At 49.0% G+C, this 20071-nt stretch overlaps 2 protein-coding genes and 1 non-coding gene across 3 annotated transcripts; 2 read left to right on the forward strand and 1 right to left on the reverse strand.

Moving 5' to 3' along the window:
- Positions 1–6330: 6330 nt before the first annotated feature.
- TRNAW-CCA (transfer RNA tryptophan (anticodon CCA)) lies at positions 6331–6402 on the reverse strand. The gene has a single exon. It is a non-coding gene; the product is annotated as a tRNA-Trp (tRNA).
- Positions 6403–13541: 7139 nt separating this feature from the next.
- Positions 13542–16755, forward strand: LOC117864294 (transcription factor MYB16). Its single transcript, XM_034748340.2, has 3 exons — positions 13542–14453; positions 14564–14693; positions 15560–16755. The coding sequence occupies exons 1-3, from the start codon at positions 14321–14323 to the stop codon at positions 16434–16436; spliced, it is 1140 nt and encodes a 379-aa protein (XP_034604231.1). The 5' UTR covers positions 13542–14320; the 3' UTR covers positions 16437–16755.
- Positions 16756–17134: 379 nt separating this feature from the next.
- On the forward strand, positions 17135–18681 carry LOC117864297 (small ribosomal subunit protein cS23). Its single transcript, XM_034748344.2, has 2 exons — positions 17135–17488; positions 18178–18681. Exons 1-2 carry the CDS (start codon positions 17231–17233, stop codon positions 18457–18459), a joined length of 540 nt encoding a protein of 179 aa, XP_034604235.1. The 5' UTR covers positions 17135–17230; the 3' UTR covers positions 18460–18681.
- The last annotated feature ends 1390 nt before the right edge of the window (positions 18682–20071 follow it).

Here is a 20071-nt window from a genome sequence, read left to right on the forward strand (position 1 = left end):
CGCGCCATTGCATTAGGAGTAGGAGTAATGTAGCTTCTCGACGAGTTCCTTCTAGCACGCTGGGCTGCATCGACCTCGATATCCGGCGAGCTGCAAAGTTCCATCACCAGGTGTTCTAGGCTTTAACCACCGGGCGCATCGCTGTGGTTTCGTCTAGTTTCATCCACCAGTTATCGATATCTTGGATCTTTGACTTACGGCACATCGCTTCTGTCTTGATCTACGGTATTCACCAGTTATCCTGCCTTGATTAAGTCTGCATCAGTTGATATTTATCTGTTCTATCGTCTTGCCGTTCAGTTTGCTTTAATTAGCTTTAGATTGATTCATTATAGATGATAGATCGCTTAATAGCCTGTTGCATCTTAATCTTGGTTGCCCCTTCGAGTACTGTTGGAATTGAGTTTCATTGTGATTAGATTTATTGGCTGGGGGGTATAGACTAACGTCCTGTTGAGTGTTTCTAGGCTGCAACTAACGGGCGCATCGCTGTGGTTTCGCCTAGAAATATTGGTGGTGACGTTAGTTTAGATCTTATCGGCTTGTGGCTCTGGCTATGGTGGAGCAAGAACTCAACGGCACTCTGTCTCCTATCGGCTCTCTAGCCGATGGTTATCACATCAAGGATCATATCGACCTGATCGGCCGACTCCATCGAACTTTGAGAGAATTATCTCCACCTTGTCAGTTGAATAATCAAACTGACTGGCATGCCCGCGCACACCACGCGCGCCGATTTGGATTCTGCACTGGAGTTAAGCAGATCTGTCAGGTCCTCATGTGGTGATGCAGGGTCCACCACCGTCAGAATTTTGCATCAACAGCATGCCTAATATACCATTCATTTCCTTTTTGAGGGTCATCCATAAGTGCTACATGTCATCCAATCTTTTAATACCTGCTTATGCACTTAAACGTTCATTAGACACTTAAGCTTGAGTTATTAATCATCAAAACCTACTTAAGGGATCATCGTATCAAAAATCGCCATTCCTGAGATTAGCCACCAATTTTGGGTATTCACTTAATTTTGTTAGGAAGATACTCTTCAGCAACATTGTCTTTTATATGGCCACTAGTTGGGCCACACCGGTTGGGCAGTTTTTTGGGGTACTATGCTCGATGTATGAAGTGGTTTGCTGGGACAGACCAGGTAGAAAAAGTCTACTTAACCACCTCAAATATCAATGATAGTGTACTTAACCCCTCAACTCTAAAACTTTAGTACCCTGTGATATTCAATGTGATTTAGATCTCCCCATGAAGGTTGGTTTTGAAGGTAGTTTTGCGGATGTGTCACCTTATGCCCAATGGCATGGTATATTATGTGGCCAATCACACGGAGTTAATGCACTTAGCATTCCATCTCTCTTGTACCTCTTTCTTTACCCAACCTGCCATATATTTATTCTTTCTTCTCCTCATACCTCATCTTGCAGCTAAGACCATTGTTGCACGCTCATCTCCCCTATAAGCCCTAGGCATTGTTCCGTGGGATGGAACTCGAAGCCAAAGGCGATAGAACTAGGCATAGCCTAACCTCCAATCAATGTTGGCAGGGGAATGCAATGTCAACTATGGACTACAACATCGCTGCACATCTTGTGCCAACAGGAAAATCACCAGATCGGTGTCCTATTTCATGAAGAGTACGCAAGCAAATGGTTCCGTGCACGAGCTAGTCTATGTTGTGGAACCATGTACAACAATATTTTGTGTGCCATTGAATTTTAACAAAATTCCTTATTTGCCTTCATTGTCTCTATGAAATGCAACTACAGTGATTCCATGAGCTTGTGGTGTGGAGTTATCCTATAAAATTACGTTGAGAAAGCTCTACTCGAACAAGCTTGAGCCTAACAAAATAGCTCGAGTTTCGCTTCCTAAGTTAAAATAAAATTAGGAAGAAGTTTGAGCTTGACTTGATAGCATTGGAACCGACGGTGGCGGAGGGAGAGGGAGGCAGGGACCAACTGCCAGCCCCGAATCTATAGCTTGATTTATTTTCCACTAAAAAATTTAATTTCAACCAAACTTTGAAAATTTTACCACTGTTGCCCCCTTTAACAATGAAAAAAAATGAATTCATGGCTACGCTCCAGGGACCCGAATTAGGATCGACCTAGGTGAACTCCTTTTCCACAGCTTTACATGCTATACTTGAACATACATGCAAGTGAACTGAGCATAGTTCAGAGTTCTTGACTCAGCACGAGTACTTATATTTTCTGAATTTATTCCAGGATTTAACCGGCGCTATTCGTTTAGTGGTAGTCGGCGTGCCTATCAACGACGAGGTGCCAATGGCGACTTCATCAATCTCGAGGACTGCCAGTTCAGTTTGTCAGAGGTGCTCATAGAGGTAGGGTTGCATTCGTGTGCTCATAGGGGCGATATGCATGCGTATATATAAACGTCTGCGTTTGTACTGACGTGTGATTTGAAAAAAATCTTACACGCATGTGAGAGTCATATTTAAATTTTGAAGTGCAACATACTTGTATCTCTTGTGCCTAAGATATAGCTAATACTTTAGCTTCCATATGGGTATCAAAATGGCATCAAAACATATTAGTTGTACAATGTAAGGTTTAGAGCAATAGATAGGCACATTTGTGTGCTTATCTCTCCTTTGAAGTGTAATTGTGCGACGTCAAGGACAAGGTGCAGTCGGTCTCTTCATCGGCGTCAATGGCGAGGAGCGGCAGGGCGGCCGAGTCGGTGGACTCGGGCAGGGTCAGCGCCGCCGTGGCGGCGAGGAGGAAGGCGGAGGAGGAGAAGCGGCGCGCCGAGCAGGTGCTGCGCACCGTCATGTTCCTCTCTGTCTGGGGTCCCAACACCTAGAATTTGCAGACCATCTGCGTGTAATTGCTGCTAGCCTACTACTGTTGTGCTTGCGCATGTTTCTGTTCGAGATGAAGGAATTGTAAATGATCTGATATATGGACACAAATCGATCTGTTGATTCTTCGAACAAGGCTCTGGCTCTGTTGCTGATCTCAAGATATCTCTGATGTGTCTGCGTACCTATTCGTTCTCTTTCAAATCTGTTTTCTAAAGTGCTGCCAAGGTTATGCACTGCTGCGACTGCTTGTTTCCTCGAGCTGTCCGCTGTGCGTGGCGTTCTCTGTCACCCGTGCTCTCCACGCTGGGGGAGGGGCGGCGCGTGGCCCACGGCGACAGCGGCGCAGCCCTTGTCCGTACCTGGGCGGAGCGCACCCGCGTGGCCATGCGCGCCGAGGTCGAGGCTGCCACAGCCGGCCGCAGGAGCCGGTGGATTGAAGGGAGACCGGCATGGGCAGAGGCGAAAATCAATCCGGGGAGGAGCTGATGAAGGAATTGCAGCATTGGGTGGACGAGGGTCGCTGCTACCATCCATTTTCGCTGGAGATTGGCCTGGCGGCGCTCAAACCATGCGGTGGCGGAGCTAGGGTTCGCGGGAGGCGGGGAAACGAGCAATGGGACAAGGGGAGGGGGCAACGGGAGGAAGCTGATTGTTTTTTCCTTTCTAAGACCGAAACGGTACGTTGTGTAACCAGTAGTAAAGGTGAGTAAATAATCCCCAACTTCACGAGAAAGTTTGAAACTTATGTTTTTGGAGCACTCCTGAGGTACTCCAAGAAAAACGTGAATCTGACCCCTAGCTCCATATTTTTTCTGAAGCTGGAGTTTGTGAAGTAAGACGTGTTTGGCAGGCAATTTTGTGGAGTTATTGAAGTAGAGCTATTTTTTCTGGAGTGAAGTGCTGCCAAACACTCCTAGTTCATGTCCAGCCACGTTACTGCCACCTCTAACGTCTCATGGAGCCCCACTGAGAACAGAAGAACGGCAAAACCCTTGCAGAGAAGAAACATGGTGTTGGACCGCTCAAAAAAAAAACAGAAACATGGTGTTGGGGCCGGGGGCGTGCGTTTGCTAGAGTTGGACTGTGGTGTGTGCGAGGGAAACTGGATCATGCACGCCTGATATGCCTGCCCGTGCCATCGACCTGACCACAAGAAAAATATTCCGAACCGCTGACGATGCACGCACGATCCAGCAGCACAGGCTTGCCAGCTTTGCTAGCCTATTTCATCAACCGTCTACCGATCGATACACAGATGACAGATGCAGGGTGCTCTTCAGTTTGTGGCTCCTGGCAAGGTGTCGGGCGTCAGCAACGCTGGCGCGTAACGATCGATCGACATCGATCACGCACGCAGTGAAACCAAACGGGGTTCGTGTTGGATGTGCCTGTCACGGGACGCGCACATTTCTCCATCGATTGTGATACGGCTCGAGTCAAGTCGTGTCTGCATGTGACAAACTAGCAGATACGCGTGCGCGGACGTGCCCATCGGCGCGTTGTTTTCACCCCCTGAAAATAACGTTGCGTCTCCGCGCCGTGCACGAAGATTGTTAATTTACGCCGATGCCAGAACAGCACAGCCGTCGATTGGACAGTTCGATGGGTGCGGCTAGATGTGGCGGAAGGCATCGGCAACCATAGCCTCACGAAGCGCGCTGGCAGTAGAAATATTCAGGAAGCGTGGTGGCAGTAGAAATATTCATGATGGGTCACGTATTAGACCAATTAACTAGACTATTTTAGCACAGTTCGTTGCTTTCCCTAGACTGTTTTAGCACAGTTCCTTGCTTCTCCATGTTATGGTGTAGCTTTTTTTAGTTTGATGCCGGTGCATGCGTATATAGTGTAAAGAAGATAGAGAAAGAAGATTGCATGGGTGCATGCAAATCTAAAATAAAAAATGTATGAATCTTAAACCGAGCATCCAAACTAAATTTTGATTATACCATTATATTTGTTACGTCAAGATCTTCAAAAGAAGATCCCACATGTTTTGAGAATTTTTTTTAAAAACTATTTTTAATATTAAATAATTAATTTTGGCTACTGCGAAAACATCACGAACAAATAATTATTTTCTGCGAACAAATAATTAAATATGATGAACAAAATAATTGTACAGTGCGAACATAAATATTTAAATCACGAACAAATCGTTGCGTAAGAGAGTGTCAAACTAAAAATGAAATCAAAATTAAATTTCGATTGCACCGTTATATTTTGAAAATGAAACCTTCAAAACAAGACCCATTTGACTATATTTGAACGATTTTTATTTATCACTATTTTTTAATCATGTTTCAAATTTTTTTTGAGATATATACTTCTGAAAAAATTATATGAATTCAAAGAACAAAATATATGTATATATCGAACAAATTGTATGTACTTACAGAAAAAAAGTCAATACCTGGAACAAATTATACGAACTCACGAAACAAAAATAGCTGTACATGTCGAACAATTTATATGAACTCACAGAATAAAAAATCTATATAACTCGAACAAAGTGCAAGAACCCACAGAACAAGTATTTATACATATAGAAAAAGAAATGAAACTATAATATACCAAATAAAATAAAAGATAAAGAAATAATATACAAATAATTAGAAAAAGGAAAGGGCACCACAAGAAAACAAAAGCAGAAGAAAGAAAATGATATTGTAGTTTAACATTGAATTTCTCTTAATAATTTAATTTCATCATGGGAAAAGTCAGTTATATTCTATTAATATAATATATAAAGATTGATGATATAATTTATGAAATAAACCATCCAAAGAAAGAATATCTACATGACAATTAGACTAATCAAAAAGAAAGAAAGAAAAATAAAATAATATATATACATAGAGAAATAATGAAAAGGGAAAAAATAAAAATTGAAAGGAAAGAAATAGAAAAATTGAACAACAAAGAAAGAAAAAAAAAAGCCAACTCAATCTTAGCTAAGCAATAAAATAATCCAACTTAGCCTAGTCAAGGAAACAAAACAATTAGAAAAGAAGTAAACATATGCGATAGAGTTAGAAGGAATAAATGAAAAAGAAAGGAAAGGAAAAATAGAAGATGAAATAAGTAGGAAAGAAAGAATAAAATATATGCATATACGGGTTAAAATAGAACATCTATTGGAGGTTTAGAAATAAAAAATCAAAATAAAATGAACGTGGAAAAGTAAAAAAAAAGTCAGCCCTAGCATGCATGAGTTTGCACGCAGGAGTTCGGGCGTGCATGCTGGCACTAGCTATTACGGCTAGCCGACGTGCCATGCACATGCATCCGAACTTGGTTCCACGGTAACTAGGACGTACGCGAGGCAACGCTGACTGACTTGGCTCATTTAAATGCTTACGGTGACGAGATGTATAGGGCCGGCAGCCCAGATTTACAGCGATCCAAAATATCGTACGCGGCCCAAGCCCAACATGTGACGAGCAAAAAAATTAAAAAAGGGATCCGATTAGGATCGGGGGGTTTGAACCCGACGTGAATCGAACACGCAACCTTCTGATCTGGAGTCAGACGCGCTACCATTGCGCCACGGATCCGATGGTGATATCGAATGGAAAACATGATATATATTGTCAACAATTAAATTGACCAACCAACCAACCTCGCCGATATCCAAATTCGCGGTTTCTGGTTCTCAGAATTGACACCGGAATAGAGGAATTGGAATAATATATTAACAATTCAGCTGTTTGGATGTCATCTGCAATCAGCGGAAGATCGGTGATCGATATCCGCGGAATTGCATACAACTAAAACTGGAGCACACCACGAGGCCACGATTCAGAGCTTCAGGGTGGGGGTTATCTGAATCGAAGCCGGACGGAGGCCCTCCTCGCGAGTCTCCGTTGCTCCGATGTACGATAACTTGCGTCCCCCCAGCTACCAACCGAGGCTTCCCTAGTTCCCTGCAGTATCTGCACGCAAGTGCGCCGCCGTGCCGTCCCCAGGTCGGTCAATGGCAATCCTTTCAGCCGGGGCCGTCCGTATGCAGCAGGGCAGGACACGACCGAACTGACGGCAGTACATCCTCGGAAGATTTACCCACCACCCTGCAGTCCTTGGCTCATCGCCGTGGTAGATGGTAGTAGTCCTCTATCTGGACCCTGGACACCAGATCTGATCCTTTGACCACGCACGGTACACGCCGCGAAACGGTACAGCACAAGAAACAAAAAAGACCGCACTGGCCGCTCGCGGTGCATTAATAGAACGGACACGATGCGATGTCAAACCACCCCCACACACCCGTCACCCGGCCGGGGTCCGACGACCGCGGCCGTGCGATGCGAGCGCGCCCGCCCCCCCCCCCCCCCCCCCGTGTTCGCCGTGCCCCCGGGGAATCCTATGCGCGCTGCGGTGAACTAGCTGCTGGTGCACGGCCGCCCGCGGTTACGAGTTCCAACCCAGGACGTGGAGAAGCTAGCTAGCCAGCCGCGGCCGCCCGGCCGGTCCTTCCGTCGCAGTAACCGCGGGCACGTGACGCTGTCCAGCGAGCCGCGACCCGGCGACCCGTACGTGGAACGGGAGGGGGAGGGAGACCGCCGTCGGTTGCGCCGTCCCGTTCGGTTGTGCGGACCGTGCGTACTGGGAATCAGCCAGGCTACGTGGCCAATCAGCCGGTGCCGCCCGTCCGGTCCGGGGAATCTGGGCTCCCGGGCGTGAACAGGGGGCGTGGTCGCGCTGCTGCGCAGCCTGCACATTCCGACGTCCGTGCGACGACCGGTGAGAGCGTACAGGGAAAAATAACGTAGTAGTAGTAGTAGTAGTAGTAGATAGCATTACGCCACATACACGGGGGAAAAACCAGTAGCACAGCACAGTATTCTGCGTTGCTTCTACGAGTACATGAACACGAAAATGCGTTGATTTCGAAGAGACAGAGAGGTTCTGAATGTTGTGCTGATCATCGCAGAGCGACAGAGACACGGAGTACAACTTCTCTTACCGGAGATGCTTCTGAGTGAACGCAAAATTACTTAGTACTACTGCATAAGAAAATGTACGTGCCCTCATAAAAAAAAGGAAAATGTACGTGTGGCGTGTAAATTTCAACCAGCTCCGTAACCCAAGTTCGCTTGAACGAAGTCGGTATTGACTGAACGTACGCGTACGTCCAAAACATACGACTACATGAGTACGGCTACATTACCCAGCCATTAAACTGGAAGACCAGAGAGACCTGTCGCTCGCTACACTGAATCACTGACCCGGAGCATCTCTATGTACGCAGTAGGTAAGTTGTTGTCGTACTCGTACTCGAACGCTGACCGGAAAGATCAACCGAGAGGCATCTCGCGTACGTCTCCTACTCCCACTCCAGTGACAGCACTGGGTAAATTAAATATTTAAATAAACAGAGGTTGATTCGCCAACCAGTTTACCAATTTTTCATACTGAAGCTTCCAAGAAATCATATCAGGCACTGTAAGACTACTCTGCCCGAACATAAAAGTATGAAACCTAAGTTAATGCCAGATCCATGTAGCTCTCGGGGAAAAAGGGCATATGCCAACGATGAATTAAGCAGTGGTGTAGGAGTGCAAATTACTGAATATAAGGGTGTTTACGAATGAACCTCTGTTAGTTGATCGCAGTGGTTGGCTTAGGTTAATGCACAATACAATGATATACCTACATCTTGTGACCAGTATCTAACTCAAGTAACTACTAACACTAACAACCATTAAAAGTGGCATAAATGTGATGTCTATTGGCATGGTAAACTATAACAAAACATGCAAACAATCCGCTAAACATGCCTTACATTTTTTGTGAAAAAATGTGTTAGCCTTGTAAAAAAACCATTTTTACTAGTAGCTTGCTACTCAACTTGGATTGATATTCGATTCTAAATTAATGCAGAAGCCTTCTACCAGTAAATGAGTTGAGTTGAAATGTAAGAGTGCTGATTATTTCCCTAATATGTGTGATGTTCACTTTACCTCTGATAGTTGAGCGCGGCGGTTGGCTTAGGTTAATGCACAATACAATGGTACCTTCATGACTCAATTGGCTAACCGAACTTCTTGTAACCAAGCAAAATCTAGCCAAGTAACTAATAGAACAACCATTAAAAGGACATAAATGCGATGTCTATTGGTGTAGTAAACTATAAAAAAATATGGAGAAATATTTTCGCAAATTATTGTCTTGATGTGCCCGTACATCTATAATTTTAATCAGTTAAATTGGCATACAAGAGTGCAAATAATCCCTTAAAAATGCCCGCTAGTCATTTTGATTTATAAGTAGGATGCAAATATGCGGGAGTAATATGGATGTTAGTTGCAATATTTTTTTTATATGTGTCAGCGTTGTCACAAATGAGTTTTCAAAATAAATGACAGCTTAGGTAGTTTTCTATTCAATGTTGAGTGCTAATATTCGTAGTGCATTCTGTATATCGTTCTCATTAAAATTATTAAGTCCAATAAAGGCCAGATATACATTTTCTCTCTTTATGGACCATTCACTGAAGCAAACATAAATCACAACAAATCTTATATAAGATCAAATATTGAACGACTCGGTGCAATGTGTCAGGGAAATAATGTTGTAATACTAAGATGCGGAAGGACTTCTGAAAAAAAAAGATCTGAAAGGAAGTTTGGGTTAATTAAATTACTATTTAGCGAGTGCAATGAACTCCTATAAATCCAAGCTCTTCTAGGATCATTGTAGAAGTAGTAGCATCTAACTTGGTCCTTGTTTACTTCCCTCCAAAATCCCAACTTTGACACTATGCAAAAAGAAGATTCCTCATCACATCAAACTTGCGGTACATGCATGGAGTACTAAATGTAGATGAAATCAAAAACTAATTGCACAGTTTTGTTGTACTTTGCGAGACAAATCTTTTGAGCCTAATTAGTCAATGTTTGAACAATAATTCACAAATACAAACGAAATGCTACAGTTGCGCATTTATGGCAAAATGCCAATTTTGCCACTCCCAAATTGGGAACTAAACAAGGCCTTGGGTACTAGCTACTAAAACAACCAGTAATAAAAGGACATAAATGTGATGTCTATTAGCACTATGGACTAGAACAAAACATGGAGGAGAATCCGTGGATACCACTGTCTTCATTGTTCTCGTACTTCTACAATTGCAACTATGTCAATGCAGATATGTCAGAGAAACTATGTGTATGGCATTTAAGAGAACGTAAATACATTGGATTCAAAATTTAGGTTATAAAGTGCTAGAAACATGGGCCAATGCAACTTTGGTGTTGTCAAGCATGAATAATTTAAACAGATCGGAGTTTATTCGATGAACTTGCAAGCAATTATTTATATGTCATCATGTCAGTCAATCAATATTTGATTTGGTGGCACTTGTATTACCTTTGGATCATGCATCTCAGTCTCTAGTGTACTACTGCTCGCTCAAAGCATTAGCCTGCTGACCCATTGGATGAGCCGCGCATCACCCTGTTACCTTACATTAATTTCACGGTATGTAGCCAAGCCAAGTTCAAATTTCAAAATATAGTATTCTGAGGACAAAGCAGCGAGACAATTCCCTTTCTAAAATTTGGACAAATAAAAAAAGATTGCACACCAATTTTTCTGGCTGCTGAACTAACCCCGGTGCTGCCCAAAGCAATGAAACCCACCACAGAAGCGGAAAAGAAAGGACTCTAGAAAAGGTCTCGCAGGACCACGTTTTTTGCCCAATAACCATCGCAGATCACGCAGGCGCATTCAAGCGCTGCCTTTTCCCTGCGCTGCAATGTTCCTTGGCGTGTGGATGTAGCACGCACGTACACGTACAAACTGTACACTGATGAAGCATACCATACCAGTCCAATACAAATTTCCGCTTTCCAAAAAAGAAAACATCTTTTGCTCCGTCTACGGTGAACACGGCAGTCGGCAGCAGTGTAATAGTACTGCCGGGAGGAACCAGTACGCGTGGCTGCAAAATCTTCAGCGCTATAAACACGCGTGGGATTCCTCTCGCGATGTCGTCGCCTCCGTGCTGGTCCATGGAGCCAGCCCGGCGTGCATGAACATTGACCGTGTCAGTGCATCAACAGTTGAATTAACTCACTCTTCACCTTTGGTACTGCCACTGCAGCGCGCTCACTGTTCGGTCTGGTGCCTCCCAGGCCAAACTGAGGGTCCTCTCTCCGTAGGGTGAAGTGAAACCTCCTAGCTGGAGCAGTAACAATTTACTGGAGGATCAGTAGCAGTAACAGCCGTGTCCATCCTGATTCTTCCTTTTGCTGAGGAGAGAGTGATGTACGGCCGGAGTTACGACCCGTAGGGAGGGCCCACTGTCAGCGGAAGGCGTGGGACCCACTGTGGCATTTCCCTCTCTGAAGTCTGAACGAGCTGAATGCATGGCGCATGCAGGAAGAAAGAGAAATTAAAGGCTGCATCAATTGATTTTGGATCATGCTATACTTGTAGTATACTCCATACGGCGTGTCATGGGTCGATTAATGGCCGTGGCCATTTCGACGCACATTGCTTTCGGCTCCTAGGACCGGGCAATTCTGGAACCCCTACCCGTCCGAGAAAGCGTCGCCGTCGCCGTCGTCCCGTCGGGTGGCGAGGCCACATCGGTTTGCCGAAACGGTGCGCAGCGATGGGGAATGGATCGATCAGATCACCGGACGGGACGCATCGGGCTCCCATTGCCCGTCGCAAACTAGACACCAGGGTTAGCTCGTACTGATGGTACTTATCTACTCTAGTAGGCTTTTATTTTTTGCCTGCACATCTGCATCCATGCCCTAATCAAGCACCGGCTTGCGGTGGCGCCGAATCACCGAACGGTTCGCACCGGCACGTAGGCCGTCAAATCGAGCATCGACGGTGTTGCCCAGGATGGTGCAGCACATGCACATGCGCTGCCGGCTGACGCTCCCATGTCTGAAACTGGAATGGCCTGTGTGATCGCCGAGCTTGAAAAAGGCCGAGGAGTCTCCACGGACGCAACGCCCGGGTCTACGCCGTGATGGGACTCTTGCGTGCAAGCCACGAGGATAATGTAGCGTAGGGCAGGGGCCTCTGCCCAGCTAAGGGCCCGGATACGCTACTGAGGAGTGGGGACACGCGGGAACAACCTGTCGTTTTCGTACGAAATTCAGCAGGGCGCACGGGAACAGTGCAAGCCGACGAGCGAGGCCTGCTGCTGATGATCGAATTACAGGCTTCGTGGGGGAAAAGGTGAGATCAGGCGAGGTAACCCTAATTCTTCGAGAGAGGGTTGGCGCACATGCGCGGCGAATGATTCCGCCCCCCGCGGCGAGCGGTGGTCCTCGGCGTCCCGGGGCACGGCGGAATGGCCGTGGCCATGGCCACGGGGGAACAGCGGAATAAATGGCAAAAGCCATCCGGCGTACCGCCACCAGGAGGGGGCGCCGGGCCTCGCAGTGGCAGGTTGGCGGAATTTACAGGGTGTTCAGTGCCGGTACAGCATCAGCTGCTCTGCCGCTGGCGCCGTGTTCTCTCTCTGCCTCGCTTTATCACAGTGAAATGCTTCGCGTAGATCATCGGTGGTGAATCTGGGGCTTAAGACTATTCGTCTCGCGAACTCTTGATGGCGGTCGAGGTACGGTCCAGTGTACTAACCGCGCAATTGATTACGGGCGGCTAAATGAGAGAGAAGTTGTTGACGCCGACAGATTTCCTGGCGAGCAGAGGTTTCTGAAAGCGTAAACCAGATGGCAATTGGGTACTGACTACTGGTACTGCCATTTACTAAGAACACACTGGTATGAGCTGATTTCAGAAACCAGTTGAGCCCAGGACGCATGGGCTCGACGGAGCAAATTCAATGAGTCGTAGTAGTACTAGTATATCAGCAGGGAATTGAATATGATACACGAAATCTGCCGCGCCAGGGCCAGGCCATCAACACGCTGGCAAACAGTCAAGGCGCCCCCGGAAACGGCAAAGGGAAACCTGCATCGCTCGCGGCATGCAACCAGGAGCCGACACCGCCCGGTGGCGCGGTGCATCACTGCATCCCGAGCCCGAGCAAGGAAAGGGCTCTGGGGCCTTCAAAAAAAAAAAGGAAAGGTAAGGACTCTGGAGCTCGGGAACTGACGCCACCTCTCTGAGCGCGGCACCGAAATCAATGAGCAAAACAAAAGGGGTTTCCCCCAAAGACGCCACGGCCGGGATGGCGATCAAGTCAATCGTCCGGGCAGATGCGGCAAAGTCCTGCTCGGTTCCACCCATTCCGCGAGCCGACCGGTGTCGCAGCCGCAGATGGAGCAGGGACCAGCCAAGGTAAATAAAACTCGTTGCCACTTCTTGCAAGTTGGCAGCGCGACGGAGGGAGAGCGGCGAGCGCGTCGCAGGCTTGCAGCCCCAGCGTTCTGTGGCTCCAACGGGGCCAAATCATTGCGAGATGAGATCCGATCGGCGGAAGCGCCGTGCCGCCGCCGGCGTCGCCGCGGCGGACGCGCGCGCCAGGCCACCGGCTGTCCCCGCGGGTGCTCTTGCGGTGCATTTCTCGCGTAACGTAACCGTGCCAGGACTTGCGATCGGGACAGCATGAAACCCCGTAGTACGTGTGCTTGATGGGACGCACTGTGTGCTGCGTATGCCGATCAAAGGAAATTTCGCATCATCGTCTGACACAGTGGATCGCGCCCGTGCAAGATTCCTCTTGCCTGCGAGCGGAGCGGCATCGCCACCTCCGGCCGATCGCCGCATTCGCGCGACGGGGGAGTAGGGCCGTGGCGTCGTGCCGGGTCGGCGATGGGAACACGACACGCCGTGCGGCGTCCACCTCACGCTGTTGTGTAAGGAGGCGAGCCAGTAGCCGGAGAGAGCGAACGAGAGCCCGGGAATCTGGACCATCAGAGGGAGGGAGGCCCCTCCCGAGTGTTTAATGCTCGCCCTCTGATCGGGTGGATCGCGATTGGCAGCGACGGTTCCGCGCCGGGGTTGGGGTTGGGGGGCACGCGAGGCGAAATCCCCGGCCTGCCCTCCTCGCGGCCCCGGCACGCTGACATCGCGGGCCCCGGCACGCGCCGGGATCGCGGCGCCCGAAGAAGATATCGCGCCCCGGCCCCGATACAGGCAGACGCCATCGCCCGCCCCCGTCGCCACCCGCCAACCCCCCGGGCGTTTTCCTTCCTCTATTTATGCCGCACACCGACCTCGACGCGCCCAAGCCAAGCCAAGCTACGCAACGCAACACGCACCAGTGATCAGTGCGTCGCTTTCTCCCTTTGGCACCCTGCGCTCGTTCGTGCTGCTGCTGAGCTCGTAGTCAGTAGTCACTCACAGTACCCCCCGGCCTGCTGCTAAAAGGGGAGGAGGATCCCTGGCAGTCAATTGCCCTGATCCGGGGGGTTATTAAGGGGAAGGAGTGAGGAGAGAGGTTGGAGTCGTTTGAAGTGCGGTGGTGAGAGTGGGAGAGCAAGCAAGAAGATCATCAGCCGAGAGCGAGGAGTGGTCGGTGCTCGGGGCCTGGGCCGGGCGATGGGGCGATCGCCGTGCTGCGACAAGGAGGGGCTGAAGAAGGGGCCGTGGACGCCGGAGGAGGACCAGAAGCTGCTCGCCTACATTGAGCAGCACGGCCACGGCTGCTGGCGCTCGCTGCCCGCCAAAGCCGGTGAGCTCTGAGCTAGAAGTGTCTCGGCTTTTAGCTGCATTCCGCGACGATAATCTTTGGTTTGTCCTCGTTCGTTACTGACGACGTGCATGCGAAAATTGCCGTGGCAGGGCTGCAGCGGTGCGGCAAGAGCTGCCGGCTCCGGTGGACCAACTACCTCCGGCCGGACATCAAGCGGGGCAAGTTCAGCCTGCAGGAGGAGCAGACCATCATCCAGCTCCACGCGCTGCTCGGCAACAGGTAAGCGCGCTCCATCGTTGCTTCGCTGTGGGGGATCGTCGTCGTCCTAGTCGTCCTAGTAGTACTCTGCACCCAGAATTCAGTTAACCGCACGAATTTTGACTGGTAGCTCACTAGCTCTAGCGGCTCAACGGCCGGTCAATAACACATATTTTTTTTTGTAAGAAATGGTCACGAACACACACCGTAGTCTTGCCACATTTATGATCGGGTAATGCATGAGCGGGTACCTAGGCCGGGAGGGAGCACCACGAGATGGGGAACATTTCCAAGTATTTTTCTCGGAGTACGTTCCGGTCACCGTACACATGTTCTTGGCTTCTTGTAGCGTTTTTACAAAAACCACTCATAGATTTTGACGCTAGGCTAGTACTACTAGTAGAAAATGTAGTGTAAAGTCGTACAAAAGGAGCCATGAAAAGCTTTATCGCGCAATCGTGTTGCATTGTTCGTCTTTTTGCCTGACGAACAGCTCCTGCTGAGCTTGCGTGAATCGATCCATCAATGCATAGGCATCAACCCGGGAAAAAGTGTGAAAGAAGCTGGGCCATGGGAGGCTCTCCCCCGAATTTTCCCTCTTTTTCTTTTTTGCTCATGATTCGGCATTCAAGCTTGACATTCAATGGGGAGCCCGGCCCCCGTCCCTGTGGACCAAGGCAGCTCGTTGGGGCACTGTAGCCACCTGCTCTCTTGCCGTTTTGACTCATATTTCCTGTCACTTCTGCAACCGTGTCTGTGCCAGGCCATGCGCGCCCTGTTAATCTTCTTCGCGCGCCTGCGGTTGTTTTTGTTACGCCGCTGATGTAGATTTCTCTTCGTGCGAGTTCTGAGAAGAATTTCATGGCCTCCGCCGTTTGTGCACGCAGGTGGTCGGCGATCGCGACGCACCTGCCGAAGCGCACGGACAACGAGATCAAGAACTACTGGAACACGCACCTCAAGAAGCGGCTGGCCAAGATGGGCATCGACCCGGTCACGCACAAGCCGCGGTCCGACGCGCTCGGCGCCGGCGGCGCGGGCGGTGCCGCTGCGGGCGCGCAGCACGCCAAGGCCGCGGCGCACCTCAGCCACACGGCGCAGTGGGAGAGCGCGCGGCTAGAGGCCGAGGCGCGCCTCGCGCGCGAGGCCAGGCTGCGCGCGCTCGCTGCCTCCGCGTCCGTCTCGGCGCCGGCCCCCTCCTCCGCGGCGCACGGGCTTGAGTCGCCCACGTCCACGCTGAGCTTCTCCGAGAGCGCGGCGCTCGCCTCGGTGCTGGAAGCGCACGGTGCGGCGGCGGCGGCGGCGGCAGCTCGCGCCGCCATGCAGCCCATGCAGGCGTACGAGGAGGCGTGCAAGGAGCATGAGCAGCAGCAGCAGCAGCTGTGGGGCGATCACGTGGTCCATGCAGCCGACGCGGCCTTCGCCGGGGCGGGGTTCACGGGCCTCCTTCTCGAAGGCGCCTTGAACCAGCTCCAGCAGGACCTGAGGCCGGCGGCCAGGCACGGCGCGGGCGACGACGCCGGGCTGCAAGAGACGGAGGAGGAGAAGAACTATTGGGACAGCATACTGAACCTGGTAAACTCGTCGTCGGTGTCGCAGCCGACGTCCGTCGCGGCGCCCACGCCCGAGGCGTACTCGTCGTCGGCGTCGTTGACGACGTCAGTAGTGGTGACTGCGCCCGAGGCGTACTCGTCCTCGACGTCGTTGACGACCTCAATCGCGGTGCCCCCGCCCGAGGCGTACTCGCCGGCGCCGGAGTTCTGACTTGTGGGCCCTGCACATGCTCGCCTGCATGCAGCCGGGCGAATGACACAGTAAATAGCTAGTGGGGGATTTCGAAGTAATAAGACTAATGTTGATTGTTAAATTGCGTTGTTGGGTTAATCTGACAGTACCCGGATCAAACCTGTGAGAAAGATGGTTTTGAACCGAATTTAGAGTCTGTCATTACTCGTTCAGTTGGTCAAGTTTCTTGTAGACTGTAGAACAGTGACAAGAGGTGTAGAACGTCTCATCTTTGCTCTGTAATTCGACAACCATCTTCATCAGCAATATAGTAGAGATATCGAAATGGGAAGAACTCTTTTTTTTTTGTTGGAATTCATTTGTATTTGAGGATCCAAGACGAACTGTTCATGTTTGTATATCGTATGTTATAGTACTGATTATGTACTGGTTACTGTGTATTGGTCTTTTTATATTCTGGAAAAGGAATTCCTTTTCTTTTCCGGAAGCAGGAAAACGGGAGTAACTCGTTCAGCTCGGTGCCTCTGTAGCAGCAGAACACATTTCGCTGTCGATAGAGCCGTTGTAACATGTTGGGCCTGCACTTGAAACAGACCAAGCCCATAACCGGGCCTAGCCTTTGCTAAAAAAAAATACGGGCCTAGTCCAGTGATTGTGATTATCCGGCCCGGCTGTTTTTCCATTTGGAGTCGAGCACAACAGCAGCTCACACCTCCCAGAGGCCAGAGGGAAGAAGAAAGAGAGAGGGAAGATAAGAAGGCTCTCGCGCAGGAAGAACCTTATCCGCGGAGGAAGGACCTTGGCCCGACACCATGCTCCCAATGGCCGTCCACCCCGCCACCACGCCGGCCCTCGCCCCGCGCGCTCGCGTCGCCCCGCCCAGACCTTCCACATCCTTGGCCGCCGCCTCGTCCTCCTCCTGCTCTCGCATCGTCGGTGTCAAGACCAGGAGGCTGCCCCTTCGCTCGCTCCGCAGCGTCGCCGCCGCCGCCGCTGCCGACGCCGTCGAGGAAGAGGAGGTGCAACTAGGTGGGGCTGCGGATGCGTTGTACGAGGAGGAAGCAGAGGAGGTAATGGTCTCCCGAACCCACCAGGATTCGAGGATTACTCGCCTCATTCGTTGCCTGTTACAACTTCCAACTAATTATGCAGTAGAAGAGTCGTGTGTTTCATTGGTGCGCAAGAATCTCAGTAAACCTCAAATGCAAATGATTTAGACCCTGATTCATCAATTCTGGCCTTGAATTGGTTAGGTTCAACGTTCAGTAAAACACCAATCGCGCTTGGCTAGTTTAGTACTTTACTGTTTACCTTGAATTTGTTATTAGTGGTCGCAACTAATAGAAGGGACAATTCAGGTTAACTGGGCGCGTTGGAGCTATGTTCTAGCGCATTTTCGAGCTTCTGCTGACTATGATGTATGCTTGTGTTGAAAAATAATGTGAAAACCTTTTATATGAGCTAGATTTTGTGCCATAGTTGTTGATTATATGGAAAGAAGAGCTATATTCTGATGCGCTGAAATGTTGTGGATGTAGCGAGAGTGCCCGTAGTTTGATTCCACAATTGTATAATAAATGGTCTTCGTTTTCATTTTTCGAAACATAATCTTTTGCTAAAGAATTAAAACGGGTATGTGGTTTTACTAAAATTACCCTTTAGACATACTAGCAAGTGGGTTTTGGTGCAGACATACCAATGCAGACATAAAACTACCCTTTAGAATGAAAGTTGATGTAGTTTGAATCTTCTATGGCAGTATGAGGTGACGGTGCCCGAAAGACAGGATCCTATGCTGGTACTGAAGTTCATCTGGATGGAGAAGAACATCGGCATAGCACTTGACCAATTGGTTCCCGGCTATGGCAGCATCCCGTTAAGCCCGTACTACTTTTGGCCACGGAAAGATGCTTGGGAGGAGCTGAGAGCGAAACTGGAGGAGAAAGAGTGGATCTCGCAGAAGCAGATGATCATTCTTCTCAACCAGGCCACTGACATCATCAACCTATGGCAGCAGGGTGGCGGGAGCCTGTCGACATGAGTCCCTCTCCTTCCTGTTCGTCCAGCCTTGCGACCTTGCTTTTTGTTGGTTTCGTTACATGCCCTCACTGTTGTTAATGTTAAACTCACATGGTACATGGCCTTGTAGATCTGTTCAGTCTGTTCTCGGATATGGTTTTGTGCATTAAAATGATCATATGATCGATCTTGGTGAGGCGAAAAAAATCAGACTGCCTACTTAATGGCTAGCAAAATTTCATTATGATTTGAGTCAGTTTTCATTACAAATGCAAGGAAGCCACGTAATGAGCTATAAATGTGCCAAATAAAAATTGAATGTTTTCTTTATGTGTCCCAGTCGGGTTTTACATTGTGAGCATCAAGATATAGAAATTGAATATTTTTGTTGTTTGGTTACAGTCAAGTTTTGTCGACCGACAAGAACAGAGGGGGAAAAAAAACTACTCTTTATGTGAGCATGGGATGCTTTTCTGGTGTGACACAACATCAAGAAATGCAATCACTAACATCATTTTAGCGCATTCTCTAAAAAACATCATTTTAATAACATAGAAATAAATCACTCCTGTATAAAAAAAACAAAGTCAAGGGTCAACTGATTTTCGAAGGAAAAGAACTTGGATAAGGAAATCAGGTGGCAGCTGTAGGACTTCTTTTTTTAGCCCTATCGCAGAACAACAGCCACCTAAATAACGAGTCAACCGAAACGGCACACAGCACAGCTGTAGGACTTCTTTCCTAGCTTGTGTTTTTTTAAAACCGGAATATGCATTCCATTAACTCAAAGACTCAGTGATATCACTGGTCACTAGGTCCTCGACGCCCGGGGGCGTTCCATCCCAGAGAAGGACAGAGTTTTGAGGACACTTACACACTTGCGCCGCTAAAGCGTGTGCTACACAATTACAGACTCTAGGACAAAAAGAGCAAACTCGAGGCTCTTGATTTCAAGCACGATTCCCCCGTCGGAGCTAACTGGAAGCAATCGGTCTCCATCGCTAACTTGAGTGTCAGCGAGTCTGTTTCCACTTGCACCTTGCTTATGCCCAGCTCTCCCGCTGCTTTGACTCCCATCAGACATGCTATCACTTCCGAGTGGAAGGCATCCATCAGGAACATACATCGTCCAGCACCAGCCCTGATTACATTGCCCTCTTCGTTTCTGATCACATACCCCCATCCCCCCTCCCCTCCCCTGCACTGGTCTCAGCCATCGCTGTGTGCGCTGTGGTGGTTTGTTTCCCTCCTCCTTTCCTATTGCCAGAAATTCGTCAGACTGCTTGGAGATGAAACTGGCCAAGCCTGACGCCCCCCTCATCTTCTCTATTTCCCTCACCCGATTTTTCTCAAGCCACCAATACCACAGCATGTTCATGGTTGAGCATTTGTTCGCCCTCCTTCATTCCCAGGATGCTCTTCACCACTTCTTTTGCCGACTGCTTGTTTGCCAATAAGCCTCTGGTATTCTCCATCCCCAGCTCCTTCCATACAGGTATGACAAACTTGCAATTAAAGAAAAGATGCCCCCCATCTTCATTCAGCCTGCCACACATAACACATTTCATGTCCAGCTCCATGCCTCTCCTCTCTAAGCCCATACGAAGAGCCAAGGAGTTATGTGCAAACCGCCA

Source organism: Setaria viridis, chromosome 7, assembly GCF_005286985.2.
Source record: "Setaria viridis chromosome 7, Setaria_viridis_v4.0, whole genome shotgun sequence".
NCBI classification, from domain to species: Eukaryota; Viridiplantae; Streptophyta; class Magnoliopsida; order Poales; family Poaceae; genus Setaria; species Setaria viridis.